The 24,210-nt window shown below is 35.6% G+C and overlaps 5 protein-coding genes across 11 annotated transcripts in view; 2 read left to right on the top strand and 3 right to left on the bottom strand.

The window, feature by feature from the left end:
- Positions 1–1,566, bottom strand: part of AkhR (Adipokinetic hormone receptor) — a 33,995-nt gene extending 32,429 nt beyond the window's left edge. Inside the window, exon 1 of one of the 2 annotated variants that reach the window (XM_043420831.1) lies at positions 940–1,566. In XM_043420831.1, coding sequence (XP_043276766.1) covers positions 940–1,099 — 160 coding nt within the window. In that variant the 5' untranslated portion in view covers positions 1,100–1,566. Of the gene's footprint in view, positions 1–482 lie in introns of both variants that reach the window. The other variant, XM_043420832.1, reaches the window with a different exon arrangement.
- The window catches only part of LOC122411798 (cuticle protein 19-like), a 47,824-nt gene extending 37,930 nt beyond the window's left edge, over positions 1–9,894 (top strand). For 2 of the 3 annotated variants that reach the window (XM_043420837.1, XM_043420834.1), the window contains exons 2-5: positions 5,409–5,669; positions 7,774–7,823; positions 8,812–9,127; positions 9,254–9,894. In XM_043420837.1, the coding sequence (XP_043276772.1) occupies positions 5,655–5,669; positions 7,774–7,823; positions 8,812–9,127; positions 9,254–9,538 (666 nt within the window). In that variant the 5' untranslated portion in view covers positions 5,409–5,654 and the 3' untranslated portion in view covers positions 9,539–9,894. Of the gene's footprint in view, positions 1–525; positions 616–5,408; positions 5,670–7,773; positions 7,824–8,811; positions 9,128–9,253 lie in introns of those variants that run through there. The other variant, XM_043420836.1, reaches the window with a different exon arrangement.
- A 375-nt stretch (positions 9,895–10,269) lies between these two features.
- On the bottom strand, positions 10,270–14,705 carry Eaf6 (chromatin modification-related protein EAF6/MEAF6). 2 transcript variants are annotated; one of them, XM_043421469.1, is made up of 6 exons: positions 14,321–14,705; positions 13,864–14,122; positions 13,486–13,611; positions 12,942–13,145; positions 12,622–12,658; positions 10,270–11,866 (listed from the first exon to the last, which is right to left on the bottom strand). In XM_043421469.1, exons 3-6 carry the CDS (start codon positions 13,555–13,557, stop codon positions 11,523–11,525), a joined length of 657 nt encoding a protein of 218 aa, XP_043277404.1. In that variant the 5' UTR covers positions 13,558–13,611; positions 13,864–14,122; positions 14,321–14,705; the 3' UTR covers positions 10,270–11,522. The 2 variants fall into 2 exon arrangements, with proteins under 2 accessions (XP_043277404.1, XP_043277403.1); XM_043421468.1 differs by lacking the exons at positions 13,864–14,122; positions 14,321–14,705 and having other exon boundaries at positions 13,486–13,696.
- Positions 14,706–15,733: 1,028 nt separating this feature from the next.
- On the top strand, positions 15,734–20,178 carry LOC122412139 (sodium-dependent phosphate transport protein 1, chloroplastic-like). 3 transcript variants are annotated; one of them, XM_043421464.1, is made up of 9 exons: positions 15,734–15,813; positions 16,052–16,528; positions 17,071–17,230; positions 17,334–17,446; positions 17,933–18,064; positions 18,219–18,426; positions 18,671–18,815; positions 18,921–19,035; positions 19,460–20,178. In XM_043421464.1, the coding sequence occupies exons 2-9, from the start codon at positions 16,337–16,339 to the stop codon at positions 19,613–19,615; spliced, it is 1,221 nt and encodes a 406-aa protein (XP_043277399.1). In that variant the 5' UTR covers positions 15,734–15,813; positions 16,052–16,336; the 3' UTR covers positions 19,616–20,178. The 3 variants fall into 3 exon arrangements, with proteins under 3 accessions (XP_043277399.1, XP_043277400.1, XP_043277401.1); XM_043421465.1 differs by lacking the exon at positions 15,734–15,813 and having other exon boundaries at positions 15,993–16,528; positions 18,671–18,710; XM_043421466.1 differs by lacking the exon at positions 15,734–15,813 and having other exon boundaries at positions 16,000–16,222.
- Positions 20,179–21,448: 1,270 nt separating this feature from the next.
- On the bottom strand, positions 21,449–23,330 carry LOC122412387 (uncharacterized). Its single transcript, XM_043421861.1, has 3 exons — positions 23,201–23,330; positions 22,679–23,133; positions 21,449–22,352 (listed from the first exon to the last, which is right to left on the bottom strand). The coding sequence occupies exons 2-3, from the start codon at positions 23,131–23,133 to the stop codon at positions 21,449–21,451; spliced, it is 1,359 nt and encodes a 452-aa protein (XP_043277796.1). The 5' UTR covers positions 23,201–23,330.
- Positions 23,331–24,210: the final 880 nt, after the last annotated feature.

The following is a 24,210-nucleotide window of genomic DNA, read 5'->3' as shown; positions in this document are numbered from 1 at the left end:
AGTCTTTAAGTCTCATAGAGCACGCATGAAAAAATCATGAAAATGGCTTTAAAAAAATGACTCTTTATTAAGGATCAAAAAAAATTCTACAGCCATAAAAATTTCATGAATCAACTATAAATTTGGGGGATCGTCTCTTTTTATAACCCACTTTTCGGGAAAAAATCGGCAGCCAAATCGCTGACCCAAACGCGCGCAGGCTGCGGTCGAAAAATAATGGATCTGCCCATATATATATTTAACGATCCGAGTAATTGAGCTGCTCGTGTATTCTAAATAGCAAAACGAAAGTTCGACAAAATCGTCCGACACCGCTATGTTCCGACTGACTTCTCCAACTATCATAACAGAATTATGATCACATATTCTAAACGCATAGTGGCCGGGGATTCGAAAGCTTCGATGCTCGAAAACAACGTCGCTTGAGCACAATAATTGTTTGACCTCACACCTCCCACCGCGCGTCTGCTTTTGTTACTCACAAGAAGTCGTCTCTCGAGACTCAAGATTACGAAACCTTTGTAGAAGCGCCGTAGTCTGCTCTCGTTGGTGCACTCTCCGTTTTGCTGATAAGCAGAGTTCGTCGTTTCAGCGATTCGTTCCAGACGCGAAAAGGTTTGGTTAATTTTTAAGGGGGTTGCGGACAACGCGGAAACAAAATCATCGAACGATTAAACACTCGCGAGTCAGCCATGCAGCAACACTTTTGTTTCCATCGATTTTTAATAAGGCCTCGATCGATCGGACCGATGAATAATAGCAACAACAACAATAATATGATAATAAGCGCCAAATGTCAATGAGTGTCATGTCGTTGGCACTTGGATAGACTTTGTTGTTGACTCATATATATTACTTTTTATCCCTCAATCGTGTTTCAAAACTCTCCATCGAGAATTCAAGTTCTACTTCTTCTTCTATTATCTTTATATGATTTACCAATGAATTGAAAATCGCAGAGGCGATAATGCGGCAGCAAGGTGCATGCTTTTGACGAATCTGACAATTTCGTCGAGGTGTTGCTCCTCTCGTGTTGTATTTTATCGTTATGGAAATACAAGTCATGAGAAACTGAACCACCCAATAATGGCCATTTCATTTAAATTTTGTCTTCGGAATAAGCTCGACCGATCGCTGCTATCAGCCGCGTTGCGACGTAGCAGACATATGTAAAAAAAAATGAGTACAAGTATATACTCGCGACGATTATAATACTCGGAGAAAAACTTATCGCTATTTCATGAACCTTCAGCTTTTCGATGTTTGTACAAAAAAAACAGAAACTTTATATCTACTTTAATCTTTCCATTATAATTATGTATTCTCCGAATTTCCGAATATAAAAAAGTATGTAGTATTCGAACGAGTAATCCGAAGTGTAGCACTTCGCCGGTCGTATCGCTCTCACAATCAACGATTATTCCGCACTTTAGACACTGCGGTCGGGATAGCTCCGTTTTTATTATATGGAAACGTCTCAAGGGATACCGAACGAGATGTATCGCTATGAGAGGCCTCAAAACTCAATATTACAAGTCGCTGCTGCTCAACCACCGATCGAGCGACTGCGCGCTTAACATCTCCGAACGGTCCATTGAACACCGAAGAGAGCACTTAGACGTCGTGGGTCAAGTGTCAAATGGTCACTGATAGTCGGATAATATGTATACACGAGTCAAGAAACGCGACAGCTTCGCGTATACGGGCTGTGTCCTGCCTTTTTATGAGATTTTATATCCTCGTTTCGAACGTTCGTGATTCGAACGTTTCGCTCTCCTCTGCTCATCTCCTCGAACAACGGATTACTTCCGTATAGCTTCCATCAGTGGACCGAGCATTTAGGCGTGGATTATTGGGAAACAGCCTGTAAATCAGTTTTTGCAACTCCCACAGATGCGGAGTTGCCTTCAAAATTTATCGGGAAATGAGGGCGTGCGATAAATTTATGTTCCAATTGTACTTTTGATTATATAAAAAAATGTATATTGAGAGTAAAATTGGGCAGTATGTACTGCGACGATTCAAAATTCTTGTGCGTTTTGACGAGAATTCTCTTATAGTCAACGCCACTGCATGCGTGCTCGCATTTGTGAAATAAAAATTTATAGTTTTCATCCGGGAACATCGGGCAGGATTTTGACAAACTTTTGCGATAATAAAATAACCTGAAGTCATATAGACGAAAGGAAATATCGCCGGGACACTCTTGTATGGAGACATCTTTTCTTTTCCAATATTCTCATTCCCGTCAACGGATGTTTCTCGCATATTACTTCGTATAATAGAGATTAATTTATTTTTAAAATGATACATATAAACAAAAATGGAGATATTTTTAATAACGACTCTTTCTTGTTACTTCAATTGATCGACAACTTTTTAGTGTGTATATACACTTTCGTGCGTATATAGCTTCGGAATGAAAATTGGTTAAATTAATAATTGTCACGTAGTGATGAGAATATTGAAATAAACAAGAAAAAATGTAGCCGATGAAAATCACGGGCAATCGATGTACGGTAAAGTTATTGATATATATAGGAGCGATATTCATTCGAGTATTGGATGTTTATCACATAACGACGGAGTTTGATACCGTCAGTCACGGTTAATCATATCTCAAATTGAATTAATTTTCACGATTCATCTCTGAGATCAATTGTACGATCTATCAACCTCATTCTTGATCGAATTATTTGGTTGAAAAATGTGCCGATATTAATTCAATGATCGATAGAAAAACGTGAAATCGAACCCTAGTTTTTATTCCGACGATTCCGCATTATCATTTTTTGATTAATCCTTTGATCGGATAGTCAAAAAACGAACTTTTGACGAGGGTGTTTTGGGACATCGAATTTTGTTCTCTTTCATTTTGATCTTTCGTCATTACAAATTGGAGAGAATAAAAGCGTCACGTTACGTTTGGGAAAACAGTTTAAACAACGAGATAACCGCATTTTTTTACGCTCGAAAGAAAAAAAGGGTGAAAATGAGGTGGCAAGAGCGCTCGTTACACATGACTATATAAGACTGGAAACGATAACAATGAAGACTCTTCAGAGCGGTCAGTCTATTCCTTGGACTTTTTGTATTTTTTAAGTTATTATACTATTATTTTATTTTATTCTTTTCAAATGGGCAGATATGAGCAAATTTCAACAATCAACGGATCGCCAATTCGGCTAAATTGCGAAAAATAGAAAAATTCCTTTTAATGCTTGGCGTCAAGACGCTGCCGCGTCTCATCTAAATAAATAAATGATGCGCTTACGAAAAATCTGGAGTAATGAAATTGTACATACCTACACTTATACGCGAAGGATGTCTCGTTAAAGAATATTGCTCCAATTGAATAGCATGCATGGGATTTCGCAATGAACGGCTTACCTTTTTTGCTTGAATAATCTATATATATATATATATATATATATGGGCAGATCCATTACTTTTCGACGAAAGTATGCGCGCTTAGGTCAGCGATTTTGATATTGATTTTTTCCGAGAAAGTACATCAGAAAAGGAGACGATCCCCAAAATTTGAGCTCGATTCGATCAAATCCGGCCGCTGGAGAATTTTTTGAAATTTCAAAAAGGTCAGCTTTTTAATCATTTTCAAAAATTTGCATTTCAACGACTATATCACTCAGAGATTCCGTTCAAGCGGCATTCTTTTTGGTGAACGTCCTACTTTTGAGAAAAAAAATATATATTAGTGATAAAGTCAAATCCAGCTCAGCTGGAAGCCATCAACTAAACCACTGAATCAACAAGATTTTACCTGTTTTTAAAATTCTCCCAATCCTACCAGTTGTCGAAGGGAGGCATACATACCAGGTGATTTTTTTTGTGAGGATGTATTCTGTTGATATCTGCCCTGTATTCCCCCGATTGCTTCGATTTCGTCACTAGAGCCATCCAAAGATGATCGATTTTTTTAAAATCGCTCTGTTTAGATAGCTGTCATTTTTTTCTTCAAACTTCGATCTGGTTCAAATTTACAGGAAAATTTCCTTGTTATGTCCCAAAGAAGCCCTGAAAATTTCAAGTTGGAAATCGAGCGTGGAACCGAGTTATGAATTTTCGAACATCCGAAAAATTGCATTGAAGCCAACAAGCAATTTATTAACATTCATTATTTCAGTGTATTGTGACAAAATTATATAGTCCAATCTTTATCTCAATTTTTCTATTTCATATTTCAATATTACAATGAAGTATAAAAAAAATATTGTGTTTGTAATTTTTTTGAAATACTTGGAAATCATGTGTTCATAAATTTAGTTGCACCATTTTAGAATTTTTTTGGGAAGAAGTAGTTCTCACTTCTAATGTATTATCATCAATAGCTATAAAAAATTGTTAATTTGATTGTCTTTAATTTTTTTTAATTGTCTTAAAAAAATCAATAATTCATTTGACGTATTATTTGCAAGAAGTCTTTTTTACAGTGCAATTTTCGGGATGTGCGAAAATTTATAACCCGGTTCCAAGCTCGATTCCCAACTTGAAATTTTCAGGGCTTCTTTAGGACGTAACAAAGAAACTTCCCTGTAAATTTGAACCAGATCAAAGTTCGGAGAAAAAAATGACAGGTATATAAATATAGCGATTTTTGAAAAATCGATCATCTTTGGATGGCTCTATAGGGATGTTCGAAAATTCATAACCCCGTTCCAAGCTCGATTCCCAACTTGAACGTTTCAGGGCTTCTTTGGGACATAGCAAAGAAACTTTCCTGTAAATTTGAACCAGATCGAAGTTTGAAGAAAAAAATGACAGCTCTCTAAACATAGCGATTTTTAAAAAATCGATCATCTTTGGATGGCTCTATAGTGACGAAATCGAAGCAATCGGGGGAATCCAGAGCAGATATCAACAGAATACATCCTCACAAAAAAAATCACTTATTGTGTAAACCCTCCCTTCGGCCACTGGTAGGTTTGGGAGAATTTTAAAAACAGGTAAAATTTTGTTGATTCAGTGGTTTAGTTGATGGCTTCCAGCTGAGCCGGATTTGACTTTATCACTAATATATATTTTTTTCTTCAAAGTAGGACGTTCACCAAAAAGAATGCCGCTTGAACGGAATCTCTCAGTGATATAGTCACTGAAATGGAAATTTTTGAAAATGATTAAAAAATTGAACTTTTTGAAATTTCAAAAAATTCTCCAGCGGCCGGGTTTGTTCGAATCGGGCTCAAATTTTGGGGATCGTCTCCTTTTCTGATGTACTTTCTCAGAAAAAATCATTATCAAAATCGCTGACCTAAGCGCGCATACTTTCGTCGAAAAGTAATGGATCTGCCCATATATATTAGCTGAGAGATACGGATAGCGGTATATATGAAGATGCACAATGACGATGATATACGTGTGTGTCTGTGTTTATAATGATATTTGTACAGGTATGGAATGGACGGATAGCTGTATATGGATGGGCTATTGCACATTGGCTCGAAGTAAAGCAAAAGTCCTAACACACTATCCGAGGAAGAGGACATGAAAAATGTAAGTGAATGTTCGCGGTATATAAAGAAGAGAATCAGCGGGGATGCTGCAATACTCAGTGAGAAATCTCCGTACCGAGGTCGGTGAAATTGTGAAAAGATCCATTCGGCTTGGCTTCTTCAGCCTCTCTGTAACATTATACAATGGAATTGCTACAGGTATAAACGACTCAACCGTCGAATCAAGCACTTTTAATATTAATTACCTATCGGGATAATAAAACAAGTGAAAAAATGCTATTCAAAAAAACCACAATCGGTGCAGTTTTCCATTTTTTTTTGCTGTTTTCAAAATTTCACATAAATTCATTAGATAAATAACATAAAATGTCTCAAAGCCCCGCAATCGGTAGTAAAAAGGAATAAAAAACATGCTAGCATCCTTCAAATTGCTATAATAATTACATTGTCGAAATATTACGGGGACTATTTGCGAAAACGAACGCCGAAACGAGGTTTGTGCACCTTTGTTTCCGCGTCATTAGAAAATTATGAATTTCAATTGGAAATATTGCTTCTGAAAAATTGTGAAAATAGAAACGAATTTTTATTCGAGTTAATATACGAAAAAAAATTTGTTCACTTGTAACGGGAATTCAACTTGTGCCTGTCTCATTTTCCTTTGCGACCGCATCGCTAGTGACGTGTCAAACGTATCGAGATGAGGCGGTTTATAATGGTCAAATTAACCGAGGGCACTCGAAATTTGGACTGATTCCTAACCTCTGAGATGTCGCTGTTATATGGGAAAAGCTTCTGCTTCTGCCATTTTTCCAACTTCTATCGTTGATATCTTTTTTAAACATTCGATAACCCTTTATTTTTATCGTTGCTATGAATTCCTTACATTTTTTTCTATCCGTGAGATAGTTTGTATCAGGAATGTAGGGTTATTCAGTGTACGAATTATTGAATAGAAATGTGGTGATGACGGATTCTCCATAAGCTCCCGTATAAATTTTACGATTTTTGACGTTTGAATTCTTCATTAAATGGTCGATAGCCTGACCTGAAATTTCGCCAATCTATTCGGATGCAGTTGTACTTTACTGTAAATTAAAATCAATTTTTTGTAGGGATTTCGGGCTCGTGAAAGGAATACCTTAAGAGTATAGATCAATCGACTAACCCCACTTGGAATTTTCGAAATCGAAATTCTTTGAGACAGTTTAACTGATTTAAAAAAGGCTCTGTCAGCCTACGCAGGGCGATGGCAAAAATCGACTGACAGAGCTAGCCTTTTTTAATCGGTCAAACTGTCTCAAAGAATTTCGATTTCGAAATTTGCAGCTATCTTTCTCGCACTCGCTTAAGGAGGTTGAAGCGTATCTTATGTTAAAACTATTTTCCAAATTTGCACATTAAAATTTTTTAAACAGAAAGCTTAAGGAGTTTCGGTACAGAAGTCAAAATATTAAGAAATTGATCAAATTTGGTGATAATGTTCTTCAACATCAAGTGCGAAAACACAAATTTTTTCAAAATTTTCTTCTACTTAGTTATCGAGCAATTACGCATTAAAGCAGATTTTTTATGCCCGGAATGTATACCTATATAATATATGGAAACGCTATGCTTATACACGTAAACTTTAGTGATCAATTACTCGATAACTGTGTAGAAGAAAAATCTTAAAAAATTTGTATTGGCAAATTTGGCACTAAAGAATATGTTCACCAAATTTTATAAAATTCTAAACTTTTTAAAATTTTTTATGTTTTTAGCATGGTTTAGCATGGCAACATTGTATCGCCCGTACCGAAACTCCTTAAGACAGTATTAAACTTCTGGCGGGATATGTCGATGATTCACCGTCGTGAAATTGAGATATTTATTGTTGAAGTTAGCAATTTTTTGAAAGCTTCCATAAGAGCCCATGTTTAACCTTGTCATTTTTAACAATGAATATCTCGATTACCAGGCGATGAAACCTCTTCAAATTTTTCACACATAATTAAGCGCTGTTCAAGAAGATTCACGTAAATTTTCAATTCATTAATTTGGAATAATAAAATCTAATGTATTTTTCGTATGATGTCCTATATATATATCGCTTCAACTTCCTTAAAGGCAATAATTAACGTAAAAGCACTATCGAGGGCTTCGTTCGAACTGTCTAAAATGATTCATCAGATTTCATGAAAATTACGAATATTTTATATATATTTTATATATATATAGCGAGTGAAAATGAAAATGAAATGATTTGCTTGTAAGATTAGCGCGATGGTAATAAAAACTAAAAGATTATTTCAAATTGCAGATTTCTTCATTGTTCATTGTAGTAAGCACGATCCAAGCGCTTCAACAGCGGTGAGATTTTTGTTCTCAATTATTTTTAAGGTATAACTGGATGGATAGCTCAACCAAAAATGATATCTGATTGGAATTTTCGTTCTTCGTGATGCAATAAAAATCTGAAAAAATTCAACAACATTTGGAAAGCTATGAAAAACAATTATCAATAATAATATTGTCCAAAAGTTAATAACAAATTGTTTAAACAATTAATTATTTAATCATTTTGCGGTGACTTATTGTTTTTTTACGAATCAAATGGGTGTATTTTTCCGAATGCTCATGAATTTTATCAGAATTTTCGTAGATTTTTGAAATTTCTTGAAAAAATTTTGAAAAAAATTTTAAAAAATTTGATTTTGGATATGTTTTAGAAGACACATTTACCATCAGTTTTGAAAAGTCTGAAGGTTACTGGATCAAAAATGTACAAATAGAGCCACTTAAAAAATTTTAAAAAGGGAATTTCAAAAATCCATGAAAATTCTGAAAAAAATCATGAGCATTCAGAAAAATGCGCACATTCGATTCGTAAAAAAAAACAAGGGTTTACTGTAAAATTGTTAAAAAATTATTTATTTAAACAATTTATTAATAACTTTTGGGCAATATTATTGTAGAATAGGTGCGGTTTCTTATATTCCGTTTTATCCTCCACACTGGCTCACCAAGCTCTTTAATCCTGCTTTCTTCTCCTCTATCTTTTCTCACTCCCTCTCTCTTATTTTTACAAAAACATTCGTTGTCAAGCAGGTTACTAGCTTGTGTGTATGAGACAGTGTATGTATCTATTTCAATAGACACAGCACTACAATTATTATTAATAATTGTAGTTCATAACTTTCCAAATGTTGCTGAATTTTTTCAGATTTTTATTGCATCACGAAGTACGGAAATTCCGATCAGATACAATTTTCGGCTGCTGGGCTATCCATCCAGTAATACCTTAATATCGGCGGAGATGTGTTGACGCGGCGTCAAATGAAAGATATTTGAATCGCAGATACGAAGGTAACGGCGGGAAGCGAGTTTCAAGACACAACTTTCCATGCTCCCAGCAAACGAGTTCGGCCCCTGCGACGGAATTCGGAGCGCCTATAGCTTGTGCTCTGAAATTAGGTACGGACACAAGGGAAAAGAAAAACGAAGAAGAATCTCCTCCTCCTACGGAGTACGTGAAATTATCGGCGGCGGCGACTTACGTGCCACTACCAAAAACAGAGAACTTGGTTTTCATCGCACCTCCGATAATCAGGACCTCCGCCGCGGTCGTCGCAACCCCGAAACCGTCGATCGAAGCAGAGAACGTCGAATACACGGTGAGCGAACAAAATGAACATATATAACATTATGCTCGATAATTTGGAATGGTCGATCGAAAGAATTTCCATCGCTAAAATATGCTTGTTTTCATGTAATCTGCCCGGGGCGGGGGGGACCCAAAGACACATCCGAAATACTCATTCAATTACGGAGTAATTGACGGGTACACCGGGGATTCGAAATCGGCGTGGGAAGAACGGGACGGTGACAGTGTCAAAGGGGAATATTCGGTGGTTGAAGCCGACGGATGGATTCGTACGGTAACTTATACGGCCGACGAGCATCGTGGTTTCAACGCCGTTGTTACACGGAGCAGACCTCCGAAACATCCACCGGCCGGAGTCAGGCTTCAATCTTTCGTTCCGTCGACTCTTTACAGGGGCGAAAATCTCCGTTTGAGACTGTAAATTATCATTTTGCTTTGCACGTTTACTGAAATAATGAAAGTTATCTTGAATTCGGCCTTAAAATTTTCACCGTATAATATTTTTCTATGAAAAAGCATCTATTCAACCGCGTGGTCACATTTTTCATTCACAAAAATATTCGGATTTATTCTTTTTCGTAAAGACAAAATTCACGTTCATCTCAAATTTCCGAAATTTCCCACTCGGAGCTCAGAGCCTCCGGAGTCCGAGGACATATATGTTAAGGAGGTTGAAGCGTATCTTATGTTAAAACTATTTTCCAACTTTGCACATTAAAATTTTTTAAACAGAAAGCTTAAGACAGTATTAAACTTCTGGCGGGATATGCCGATGATTCACCGTCGTGAAATTGAGATATTTATTGTTGAAATTTGCAATTTTTTGAAAGCTTCCATAAGAGCCCATATTTAACCTTGTCATTTTCAACAATGAATATCTCTATTACTAGGCGGTGAAACCTCTCCAAATTTTTCACACATAATTAAGCGCTATTCAAGAAGATTCACGTAAATTTTCAATTCATTAATTTGGAATAATAAAATCTAATATATTTTTCGTATAATGTCCTATATATATCGCTTCAACTTCCTTAAAGAAGGATCCAAGAAGATACTGTGAGCGGAAGGAGACTTCAAATTTTTCTAATTTACAATCGCCCTCGATCGATGTCAAAATTTCTCCAGATAGATTGTTTAGACTGAAAAAAAGTCTTTTCTCGTGAAATAATTCGTTTATTCTAGCAAATATTTCAAATACGATAACAGCTTGAGATGAATTTCGTGATTAAAACGCACTTAATATGCCAGATGTGAAGATCGACGTTTGTTGATGTTAATATTATTATTATTATTATTATTATTATTAATCATTATTATTATTTTTGTAATAATAATGAATACTCCTTTTATACAATCTTGATCTATATATATAAAACGTACCAACAGATCAATACAATGTTTTTCGAAGATTCATGAACGTCGTATCTACGAGAAGAGTCGTATATCTCAATCCCGAACCGACCAAGTTTCTTTGTTTTTTTTTTCTCTCTACACCGTTATAAATGTTTATGAAAATGAATGAAATTTTATTAAAAAATCGTTCTGTTCCTATTCAATATTTCCTATAAATTACGGAAGGACTTGTCTAGGAATTGGATTATTATCATTTGCTCGTTTTGTTTTATTATAAATTAATGATTATTCATTTAAAAATCAAATCAAAGCTAATCGTAAAGAATCCTATTCTCATCTTTTAATCTACAAGTGGAAACAAACAAAAACAAATTCACCCTATAGAATTTGATATTATCCATGAAAATAGTTCATTATCTATACCGAGGTTTTTCATCTTATCCTACTCATCAGGTCTACCATATAAATAATAATACTCAATACGGTTGTTTTGCGAAAAAGGATTAAACTCTTGTCGAGAGATTACTAAAAAAATATAAATATAAAATTTCGCAGACAAATTCGTGATGTTAATATTTTTTGCTTTTTCAATTGGTTAGTCTTTTAAAATTATACGCTGAAGATTAATCTTGATATTGAGTTCGAATTTGTTAGTTTTCTTATGTTATTATCACTGTGAAAACGAAATTCCGTAGCCATTTATTTGGCCGATGTACTTCCTTTGAACATGAACTCATTGGAAAAATACTGAAAAATCTAAAAAATCATAGTTTCTTGATTGTTCTCAACTTTTCGTTGGATTAAAAAAATCGTTGGACCAATGGTTTTCGTTTGAACGAAAAAACGTACTAGTTACGATTTTTCAGAGAAATTTTTCAACAAGAACTGAAACACGATATCACGACGAATGAAGAGCTCTGTCTGCATAAGAATAAATTTTAAAAATCACCAAGAATGGTAAGTTGCGTAGGATGAGAAATAAAAAATGGAAATTAAGAGAGTAAAATGCAGGGGTTTTCGAAAGAAGAAATCGATGATGAAATGGATCATTTCTATCTGTTTCTCGATCTCTTATTACTGCTATTTTTTTTAGCGCTAGTCGACGATCGATTTTTGTTTGATTCTTTGCTATTGGTGTGAGGATCCTTGGCAGGTGTTGCGCTTGCAACGTGCTCCAAATTTCCATTCGACATCGGTCCGTTCGTAAATTGTACGTTACCCTCGGAGCTACTAATATTACCGTTGTTTTGCGAATAACCACTTTGTATGGATGTGTGATTCTTGCCTGTCGCTTCTTTACTGTTACCCGATGATACTACGTTAGAATTGCCGAAATTGCAATTGTCCTCGCTCCCGCTGTTTCCAAGCTGCGATTCCGATTCACTGTATCGTTCAACTAGAAAACACGCATCCCCAACCATTATAAACACGAATTGCGGTGGAAAAAACAAACAATAACAACCACAACAATTGGAGAAGTAAAAAAACTATGTGAACCACCGTTAACTCTTTCCACTTCTTGCTAAGAGATTAATGCCAAATGAATCGGAATAGTGATCAATGAACGATTCTAAAATGTTCCAATTGAAGAGGCTAATCTTACATTTTGAATTGCAAAATTTATCCTGTAACCATTTACCGGAGTAATACTTATTCAAAGTTTGTACTCTTTTTTTCATATTCACTATAGAATGAAATTTACCCTGTCAATTCCTCGATTCCACCAGATCATTTTTGTTCCCGAGTTTGAAAAAATTGAAGGTACTATACTTTTTTCATATATTTCACTCCAATAAACTGCGCGTAGAAAGTGCGTCCGATTCAAGGGAAAAGAAAAAACAAAAAACATGCGCTACCTCATAAAAGAGCCTCTTCTACCCCAAAAGTCGTGTCTAATGCAGCAAAACAAACCATAAATGCGAGACGAGATAACAAATGAATAACTATTATAATAACAATGATAATAATTGGGTGCTGAGAAAAACAAGCATAGAGGTATACAACAACTGTATTGTCAAACGAATTCAATAAAAGGAATTACAAAAGAATAGAATACAACTCAATTGATGGAACTCACCACTAAAAAGAAATAACAAAAAAATGAGAAAAAAAACGAAAAATACATTCGTTAATATCCATTCAGGTCCTTACTTTTTTCTTGCGTACTCTCCACCAAGCCGCTAACAGCCTGCAATACAAAATTTCAACATTTATTACAAGAATCATTTCCATGTCCTTCTGCTTCTTGCGGCGATCAAAGTAACAATTGTGTCTTAGTCGATCCGCCAAGAGGTACGATTCCCCACATTGTAAGGACAACTTGAAAAAGCCTCAATAAAGTGAAAATCCCATAAAAATTCCTCCGAATAAATTGAAGCCTTTTTTTTTATAATTGTTTGAATGTTTTTTTTTCTTTTTTTCAAAAGCAAAACAAGCTTTATTTCAGATGAAACTTGCAATAATTATCTTACAGCCATAGACGTGATGGACGACTTGGAAAATAGTCTCTCAGCTTCCTTGAATTTCCTATTTCTTTTATCAGCTTTACTATTAGTATTTTTATTGCTAGCCAAGTAGCGATCCCAGCCGCGTATTATGTTGCCATAAAGTTGTGTGTCTTCAAGGTAACTTCCTTCGAATGCGTATATTTGGCGCTCTAAATTGGCTAAGGTATCCTGAAAAATAATACAGATCATAGAAATCGTAGTCTCAGAAAAAAATGACGAAATCCCGAGATAATAATAGCGAATTTCTGTGGGTTTATGAATTTAAAAATTAGTGACTTCGTATATTCAGTATAAAAAACAACATAACCTCAAAACAGAGCTTTGTCAAAGCATTATTCCCGCGTAAAACTTGCTGCACCGATGTGAAAAACGATTGTTTTAGACAAATAGCCTCGAAGATTGTATTGATTGTAATGTGTAATGATTGAATCGAATAATTGAAGTTAGAATAGAATATGTTGGTTTCGATCAAATAACGAGTTTTCTCGAGATCATTATTGAAACTCACGGCTATTTCTGCTTTGCGTTTTACGAGTTCCGCCAACTCGGCCCTCAAATCCCCCGAGGACTTGGTGGACATCCTTTCAAATAATATCTTCCTGTCAACTTTGTTATTTTTATACTGTTGTTGCTCCTTCCCGTTCAAGAGTCATGAGGATGGAAAAAAAATAAAACAATATTACTGGTTTCTATATAGAACCTACTCACCTACTACGAGAACAAAGTTTATCGTTTATCGAATGAATCTGTCTGCTAAACTTCCGGTTTCCGGAGATTCCGTTTTTCAAAATTTCTATTTTGAACCTTTTACTATAGCATTAGTTCATCAATGAATCAACAATGAAAGTTCATTCATTTTTGTAATTATTATTTATGATTCACTAACCTATTTTTTATCATTTGAAGTACAATAATTCTTCTTGTAGAATGTTGTGCACCTGAACGGAAAAACCAATCACAAGCTCAATGCCTTTCGCATTTCAGTCATCGGATGCCTGCCACCAGTGGCACTTTCTTTGCGCCTTGAGCCGTGTGTAGTGGGCCGTGAGCATGCAGCAGTGAGTTATTCCCATCTTTCTATGTTCTATGCTATATGCCTCTTACGAACCATTATTATTTTACACGAAAAATCTCGCCGCACACATCTTTTTGTGAAAAGATAAAAGATATTTATTATTGAATTATATGATATATTACTTTTCCGCAATATATAATATATTGTTCAACCCAAATGGGTGGCATGGTGGGGACACTGGCGTTGTTACACCTGAAGTTTTCTCGCGATCGTCGGTCGGACGTTTCACGCAATAATAAATTTAAAAACTTTGAATTTAAACTCTTACTTTTTTTGAAGAATTGCAGAATTAGTTCAAAACGAAGTACGTTGATGTAGCTGACAAATTCTTAATTTTGTCCACGAGCTCCGTGTCTCCAATAAGTCCAGTGAAGAAAATTTCCTGCTCAGAGGAATTTCAAAAGAGAGCCGATTACGCGCCGTTTAAATCGAGACGCGTGGTTGGTCGATGTGTTAAAGGGTAGGGTGGAGATTGTCCGAAAAAACACTAGGACTCGAGAACCTAGCCTAACGTTAGAGTTTAGTTGCAAACGCTAAGCAGAGATGTCACCACGGTCGTTTTTGTCGGTAAAAACAGTCAGTCAGCAGGGGTTCTCAACTTTGTTGATAATTGAATACAGCACTTAATTTCGTGGTTAGTTTTTCAGTCCGGAAACCATTTTAAAAATAGTGAATGAAGAAAATTTAAGAAATAAAGGAACGATAAATGATATGTGTGCGTGTGTGTAAATGTGGCAATCGTGTTTTTCCAAGCCCGTTCTTAAAAATTAAATATTTAAAATTCAATAAAAGAGCAATAACCTATTTCTCCAGCTGCTGATAATTTCATACATTTTACGACGTTCAATTATGTTTTTATAGTACGAGGCACTAAGGAATCTACCGAATTTACTCCGGCACCGAATAATCATCATTCAATAAATAGATATCCTCATCAATTTCCTGAATAAAACAAACAAAACATCACCAGGATGAGTGGTCGGGACATGGGTTCGAGCGAGCTTCTGGATTCGGCGGCTTTGAACGCGAAGACAATTGATTTTATGCACAATATTGGTTAGTATCCAATCAAAAACAAACGATATTCATGCTTTCATTGTCATTAATATCGATTTTCGATGCACTGAGATTTTTTCATCTAGATATGAGAATTGAAAACAGAGAAAAAAAATATAAAAAAAATCGAACTTCTGAGTGGAAAATCGATATTAATGACAATGAAAGCATGAATATCGTTTGTTTTTGATTGGATACTAACCAATATTGTGCATAAAATCAATTGTCTTCGCGTTCAAAGCCGCCGAATCCAAAAGCTCGCTCGAACCCATGTCCCGACCACTGATCCTGGTGATGTTTTGTTTGTTTTATTCAGGAAATTGATGAGGATATCTATTTATTGAATGATTATTCGGTGCCGGAGTAAATTCGGTAGATTCCTTAGTGCCTCGTACTATAAAAACATAATTGAACGTCGTAAAATGTATGAAAATATCAACAGCTGGGGAAATAGGTTATTGCTCTTTTATTGAATTTTAAATATTTAATTTTTAAGAACGGGCTTGGAAAAACACGATTGCCACATTTACACACACGCACACATATCATTTATCGTTCCTTTATTTCTTAAATTTTTTTCATTCACTATTTTTAAAATGGTTTCCGGACTGAAAAATTAACCACGAAATTAAGTGCTGTATTCAATTATCAACAAAGTTGAGAACCCCTGCTGACTGACTGTTTTTACCGACAAAAACGACCGTGGTGACATCTCTGCTTAGCGTTTGCAACTAAGCTCTAACGTTAGGCTAGGTTCTCGAGTCCTAGTGTTTTTTCGGACAATCTCCACCCTACCGTGTTAAAGCAGATATATGCTACGTTGACAGATTTGACACGTCAAAAACTCATTTCGTTTTTTTTTGCATACACACATGGCTCGTTCGTCTTACGTCTGCAACGTCTGTCTCGGTTCCATATTTGTTTGGCTCGAAATTTCTCGTAGCTGGGAATGTAATATTTACTAACAATTCACGATAATTAAACGAAATAAAGAAAATTTGAGCCACGTCGGCGGGAAGTCAAAAATATGGAACGAACTTACGAGAGAATCAAATCGTCGTCGTTTCTCTGTGCTTCGCGTGTGGAAGAGTTTGCGGTGCGGTAAATACGGGAGGTTAGGTTTGCCAAGAAAATGTTCATTAACGTGAAAAACACAAGATACAGTGAATTTTAATAACGAAAATAAGTGGTGACCTCGACAAAAAATATTTCAAAAATAGAGGAAAATATGCCTAGATTGTCGTTATTACCACGCACCTCACGCATCGTCGCGTTGTGCTCAGCTGCCAATTTTATTAATGCAGCTGATCGCGTTATTATGCCAATTGCCATTGTACCGATGACAGATCAGTTCAAATGGAACTTACATTGGCAGGGATGGATTTTATCCGCTTTCGCTTTCGGGTATTTCACGAGTCAGGTAGTTTTCAAAATATATATTGTTTACGATTTCCATTGACTTTTCGATTTTTCCTCAACTTCTTGGTATGTAGAGAAATGTTATCCACTGTTGTCGCAGTTGAAAAATAACTAAAATCACTCTTGCAATCAAACATTCATTTTTACTTTATATTCATCGAATTCGTGACATTGTTTGGAATTAGCAATTTATCACTCAATATTTTAGTTAAAAATGACGATTACAGACTAACATTAATATTTTAAAAATTGCATTTTTCACAAAAATTTTATGTACTTTCCTTCCTCAAACTTTGACTGCAATGGAACAAATTATTTTTCAATATTGAGCTTTGTGCCGTTGCGTAGGTAGAAGTTATTTTACTTTCTAAACTGAAAATATGTCCAATAATACAGGTTTTGACAAGATCTATGAGCATGCAATACTGCCATATTCTGAAAACTGTGATAAGGATGTAGCCTAAGCCCAGAACAGCGGTAGTAATTTGGGGCTCAATAAATAATCATTCATCTTTGTAACACCAGTCCAATTTTCTCAAACAGATCATAGGAGCAAGCACGGCTAGCAAATTTGGTTGCAAGACAGTCTTAATGTCTGCTGTACTTCTATGGTCGATAAGTACAGCAATAACGCCATTACTGGCTCACTCTATACCGCTACTCATAATTTGTAGAGTTATTCTTGGTCTCGGTGAAGGTCTAGGTAGGAATGATTACTGCAATGACTTACGAATTTTCTTGAACATCTAGAAAATAGGTTTGTAATAAACTGTCAATTGCAAAGAATTTTTTTTCCATTTTTACAGGACTGCCAGTAATCTTTCATCTATTCGCTCACAATGTTCCAGTTGAGGAAAGATCCAGAGCTTTTGGTTACCTTGTTGCTGCTGGTTCTGTCGGCCAAGTTGTCGCTTCCATTGTAAATTCCTTTTCATCTATTCAATCACACATATTTTCAGTCTTGTGTTGAAATGCTGTGACATTAACTTGTCATTGACAGATATTTAATTTCTCGTGGGAAAAAAAAACCAGAAATATGCTTCAAACAACCCTGAGTATGTCTGCATCATGAAAAACTTGAAAATATCAAATTAAATTTTTTGAAAAAACTCAGAAACGTAAAAGTGTCACTCAAAAACTTACCACTTTCGTTCATTTTCCTCTTTTTTTTTTTTTTTCAACATAATTTTCTTTTCGATACGTCCAAAAAAACATTATTCGCATTGAAAAATGAGGAGCATTGGATAATTCTGAAATGCTCCTCCAGGGTAAAGATATTTCATGCAACTAATTCAGGTCATAATGATTCAGTGCGTTTAGGAGATAGCAATGTTATCTAAGCTTATTTAGTTTTGGCAACATCCAATTCAGTTTATGTAGAAAATAATAAAATTTTGCTGTGCAGATCTGCCCCCATCTACCATGGCAAAGTGGTTTTTATATATTTGGTATAATCGGTATAATCTGGACCTCTTTATGGATGATCCTGTATCCAGAGACCAGCTCTCAAGAGGAGATTCCAATGTTTGTACCAAAGGTAAAGTTCAAAATCAATGACATCCAACCATTTCAAAAGTGGTGACTATGATCACAAAAATGGTCGCCAATTCAAGTAATGAATTGAAATATTGACAAATTTTCTCTAAAAAGTTGATTTAAAAGTTAAAATAAGCCTTATTTTTCTATCGCAGGTCATACAAAATCGAAGTTTAAGATGGACCGAATTCATTGCTCACTGGCCCCTTTGGTCGTTGTACATAGCACATTTTGCAATGAATTGGAGCAATTATATAATAATGCAATGGCTGCCAACTTATTTGGCAAGAAATTTGTCCGCTAACACTGAAAGTATCAGCCTAACTGCACTTCCTTACATCGTTAATTCTCTCGTTGGAATCGGTAAGGCATTTTTTTCTGTTTAGATCCTGTTATCCTCATCAATATTCTCACAACATTTCAACAATTTCGTTGTTCAATAATTCAAATTTATAATGCAGAAGAGGCAAGAAAGTTTTTCGTATAAGGGGGTAATAGGAATCATACGGATTACTTTAATAGAACGAAGTTTTGTCCATTTTTTTTAATTGACTTGACTTTACCCATCACTCATACACTGAAAAACGTTTTATTTGATTTTTTACAGTTGCGGGTCACAGTGCCGATAATCTTATTCAAAAACGATGGTCAGTCTTATCAGTAAGAAGATTAATGACTAATATAGGTCTAGTTGGACCAGCAGCATTTTTGTTAGCGTTTTACGCCGTTGACAATTTAGTTGCAGCAGTTATGTATGTAGCTCCTTATAAATTTATATGAAATAAAAACTAAAGAAAAAATCGATAACAAAACCGTCGAAAATATCTCGGACGTAATTGTATATATTTTCTTTTCAGTTTCGTTTCGATTTCGATGGGACTTTGCGCTTGCAACTCGGCAGGACATCTCAGTAATCATGCCGAAGTTGCACCCAATCATGCAGGAATTACTTTCGCGATATCAAACACGATTGTAAGTCTTTAAACTTCATTAACTTGAATATTTAAAAAAAATTTTTCTTCCCTTTCACGTATTTTCCGTTAATAAATTTTCGTAAGAAGGACGCTATCGTAAACAATTATTTTTTTTTATTAAAAAACAAAGAAAATTATGCATAATTGAGTCTCGTCATCGAAAGCAAAAACATTTTATACCCAATTGAAAATCGGAGAGTCTTGTTTCCGATCTCGGTTCAGAGCTTTCATTCAGAATAATAAATTTAAGGGGTTGATGCATTCATCGATTTTTACAATGCTTATGAAATTTCATGAAGAAAAAATAACTAAAATCAATTAAATTGATGTCGATAAAGGATATTTTGTCATGAATTTGCAAAAGAAAAAAAACACGTTTTTTTCAGAGACTGAAATTGCTAAACATAAAGAATTTTTTGCAGGCAACCATACCGGGAATACTTTGTGGACCGTTAACCGCTGAGCTCGTTACTGCGTCTCACGGCCGTTGGATGCCAGTTTTTGTATTAGCAGCAGCTATCAATTTTACCGGAGCAATCATTTACCAAAGTCATAGCTCGGCACTTCCGGTATTATGATGCGATCCACGTGATCTCATTATCACTGCTATGCCGACAGAAATCTTTGCAAGTTGATTGAAGACTTTCTTAAAACAACGGTTTTTCGATTCGTCAACGCCATGAATTTTTGAAACCCGAAATTCTGGTTTGCGGATAACTTATGCACCATTTTTTGGATTGTTGACCATCTATTTTTTGTGAGCCTACAAACGTTCTTTTAAGCATGAATTCTCGATGAAAAACACAGTCTTGATAAAGGCTGGTTTAATTTGAAAATTCAAAAAATGTCAAGTTTTTCCTTCTCGTGTCGGAACACCGAAATATTTGGGCTCCAATGAAACAGCGACTTAGAAACATATCATCATTTATTCTTACTTTTTTGTTATGCTTGGTTCAATTAAGGAGAAAAAAAAATTCAACCCTTCAAACTTGAGATCGAAAGTAATGAAAAAAAAAAAAAAAAAATTAATGTTCAATGAAATTCGAAATATTCTATTAGCCTCAGTACCAACGAATTGTAAATTATGTTAAATATTACAATGTAAATAATAAAGGTAATATTTTAACTTTCGTTAAAAAAATTATTACTCTTTCGCTATTAGTGGTATCTTCTTTTGTGGTTTTTAATTGAATTTGAACATTCTAGGCAGGCGTATACAAAAAAAAAAGAATACTTGAAACATTTTTTTTTAAATGCTGGAAATTGAAATTTGCAAATTGCTTCCTCAAGATGGTCAAGATGCACGATGCTCAAAGCTTACTCTATGAGGTGCTATATTTTTCATTTTGGCTTCCTCATAGAGGAAGCTTTAAGCATTGTTCTAAAAGCTTGAGAAACCAATTTGTTACTTTTAATTTTTTTTTTTAAATAAAATTTTAACTTATTTATCGACTTTTAACATTTCCAAATTAATTTCCAAAAATTAAAGCGGATTTTTCGAAAAACTCGTATTTTCGTAAAATACCAAAAATCATAAAATCTAAACCGCTCAACCGACATTTCCCAAATTCAATACCAACCTTCCTATTATGATGATCTATAAAAAAAAAAAATTAGCAATAAATCTTAAAATTTCCGGAAGTTAGAGCGTCGACACCCCTTTTTTAAAAATTTCAAAACGCCGTAGAATTCGTATTTTTTTTCAAATTCTGACAAAATTACCAGAGAATGAAGAGCTTGTTCAGATTAACATCTATGCAAAACGGTAGCCCTGTATCTCAAATCGTTTTCGATTTATAAGCGTTTGAATTTTGCAGTACCATACACATACACAAACACACACACACATACATCCGGAGATTTTTTCTAGATATGATTTTTTGATGTTTTTGGACATTTTGAGCACGTTGACATTGAAAACTAGAAAAAAAAATTTTTTCATCGTCACATAGCTTCCTCTATGAGGAAGTAAAAGAGCGCCAAGTACAAAAGATTGCGACCTTAGTTTTGAATAATGATCTTTCTTTATTTTCATTGTCAATTATTAAAAATGTTCTTCCGCATTATTTTGCCAGACACGCAACTGCGAAAAGGAACGAGGCTTCGCACGCTGTCTCTCTCTCTCTCTCGTAGGCTTCGCGGCGCTGGTTTTTCTTTTAATACTTGGCGACGAACCGCTACCGCGTCTTTGGATATCACGCGCACGCCATTCACGCGTATAAGGACTATCTTGCACGTCATCCATCTAAAAGTCTTAAAGCTCTAATTCGCTACTATAATCATGAGAACCCGTAATTTGCTGATTAACTTATCACAATATTTTATTTCATTAATTTTCAAAGATTAACAATCTCGTAGGTTCGATAATCGATTAAATCATCAAGTTCAATGAACCTTCTATTTCTAAATTTCTAAATGGGATTGAGATCGGGTCCACTTCGCAAATAATCCGATTTCAGAATTCCTGAAACGAAACAGTTAGGAATTTGAGTTTTACTTTCGTTGAGACAAATTTTCAAAAGACTCTCGCTGTCTGGCCAAAAATCAGAAGATTCATTTTGATACTTCCGTCCCTCGTCGAAAACGGAATTTTCCTCTTTTACTCTAGTTGGTTGTTTTACTCCGATATTTATTAATTTTCCCTTCTCTTGATGATACTTTTCAGAGTGAAAGCATTCAGAATATTTGTCACCCATTTCCGTTCCAAAATCCCGGGATTCGAATGTTTTTTTCACACCAGAAGATTTCTCCAAGTTGTCACGTACAGGAGTTAAAAAATTGCTGTTATCTTCTTCCTCGTATTCCAGAGGATCATCGATTTTTAGGTGAGCCAACATTTGGGCGACTTGATCGCTCGACGGTGCTCGCAATTCCGGTTCTCCGTTTCTCGGGTTCTTCTCTCTCGCGTCGTAATTATTTATAAAATTTTCAATCTCCTCGTTACTCAGAGGCTTCTCTTCGTTCATTCTTTTCGTTGCGTTTCTCGAGTTTCTCATTCGGTCTCTATCAAAATCATTCCCACCACGATCGGCCATTTTTCCACTTTTCTCGTCTAACCAAGATTTTTTGAGTCTCTCTAAAGTTGACATCTTCGTTGTAATCCCCGTATTTTTCTCCCTCCACAACCGTTTTTGCAATGCTTCCAAACTCGCATCTCCACCACTTTTATCGACTTTTCGTCGAGGAAAAATTTCTTCCCTTACCCTTGCAATTTCATCCTCGAATCTTACGGTTCTCGGATTTTTTACCGACTCCAACGATACACCGGAAGAACAATTTTCTCTTTTCGATTTTTCGTCCCAGGCACGTTGTGCTCTGTGAAAAAATATCGTTCCAATAAATATATAAAATAACGGAGCGCAATCCCATACAGGCTAAGATATAACAACGCCGAATACTCTAATTCCCGGAACTTAAATTTGAACCGAACTTTACCGGTTGAATGGTAAGGCTCACGAATAAACGATTCAATAATACTGCGATTTATTAAAATCGAGCCTTTTGCCGAATCTTTTTTTTCGCTAGTTCTTAGTCATTTTTAGGATAGCATACTAAATCAGATAAAGGGAATCCTGTGGCGGAAAAATTAAATGAATTTCAAGATCGGTTGTCAAGTATTTCGAAACCTTCGGTCTCCTTACTCTTCGTTATTGCTCAAACGTTGAAGCGTTTCCTGAAGCTTTTTCATCTGAGAATTGGTCATTTTACTTTTTTGGCCTCGCCCGTTTTTGTCTTCCTTTAACAGTTGCCATTGTGACTTTTTCCGATCGAGTTCTCGATCTTCAACTTTTGAGCTTTCCTTCTTTTTTATTCCAGGCAATCCCTCGCTCATCGCCGGGATCTCGAGATGTCCCAATTTTCTTGTTTCGTAAATCGCGGAGGAAGCGACGTTCTTCAATGTTGGTAAAGTTGGTGATTTTTTAATCGGCACATTGTTTCGCGGTGCTCCACGAATTGCCGATAACTGTTCGCGATAATGTGACTTGCCGAGTTCTGAACAATTCTCCTCGGGACAAAATTCAACAACAATGTTTTTCGTCGCCGACACTCGTTTTGTTGGTTTCCGCATTTTTCCTCTCGATAATCTCTCATTCATCTACAAAATTTCGTTATTTTTCGTCATCATCATCATCAAGTGATTTATTCTTTTTATTCAAATTTACCTCCAAAGCATCGCCTATGAATTCTGCACGTCCGGGCTTTTCCCGAGAATCCTTAAGTTTACGATCAACCTTGAGAACATTTTTCTGGCCAATTTTGGCCAGTCTCGCTCTACATTTGTCAAAAAGCAATATTAAAAGATTTGCTTACTTTCCTTCTTTTTCGCGAAAAATGAACATTTTACTTGTTGTACGTATTCGCTGCTATGTAATCTTCAACGACCTTGTCAGGTTCAGCGGAATGTTGAAAAGTAAAAATGACCTTGCCGCTCTTACGAACGAATGAGAGTTGATTTTTCGTATTTACGTCAGTCGGGAAATTTTTCGATTTTTTCACATCTGGTACCTCGGAAACCAACGAGTTTGAGTTGGTTTCTTCAAGGAAATACGTTAAACACTCGATCCTCTCGTATCTAGCCTCTATTCTGACTTGGTTCCTTTACGTTTATCAAAAATATTTTGTTCCTTCCGAATAACTGTGATTATTAAAAGAAAAGAAAAAAAACGGTTCTCCGGGTTCTCTATAATTCAAGTTCTCCGGACTCGATATTTTATTCTGACATATTTTTCTTGCACAAAAGAATAATTCAAGCACGTTTGCGGGAAAAAAATTGTTGCACATCTGACTGATCGAGGATCCGCGTGACGTCAGTCGATAACGCGACTCGTTTTTTTTATTTCAAATGGCAGTAAGGGCGTTCTACCGGCATAGCTGCGTTCGCTGCGTCGCGAAAACATGACAAGTGCATAGGTCCAATATCGCCGGGGATCGAATTTCCTCCTGCAAAAAAGCCCCTCGTAGTATTTTTTCATGTTTGACAATCCCTCACAGCCGAAGCAACTTTTACGTAAAAAAATTGATGCACTAAAAACTCGATCACATGAAATTTCGCTCCATTTCCAACAACAGCAGTTTCGGAGATTAGGTGCCGCGAAAGAAACCCCAATTTCAATGATTCGTATATCTAATCAAGAGACGCGGTAGCGGCTCGACGCCAAGTATTAAAAGGAAA

This window comes from Venturia canescens, chromosome 6 (assembly GCF_019457755.1).
Source record: "Venturia canescens isolate UGA chromosome 6, ASM1945775v1, whole genome shotgun sequence".
NCBI lineage: Eukaryota > Metazoa > Arthropoda > Insecta > Hymenoptera > Ichneumonidae > Venturia > Venturia canescens.
Note: the sequence above shows the minus strand (reverse complement) of the source record. Positions and strands in the feature narration are given on the sequence as shown.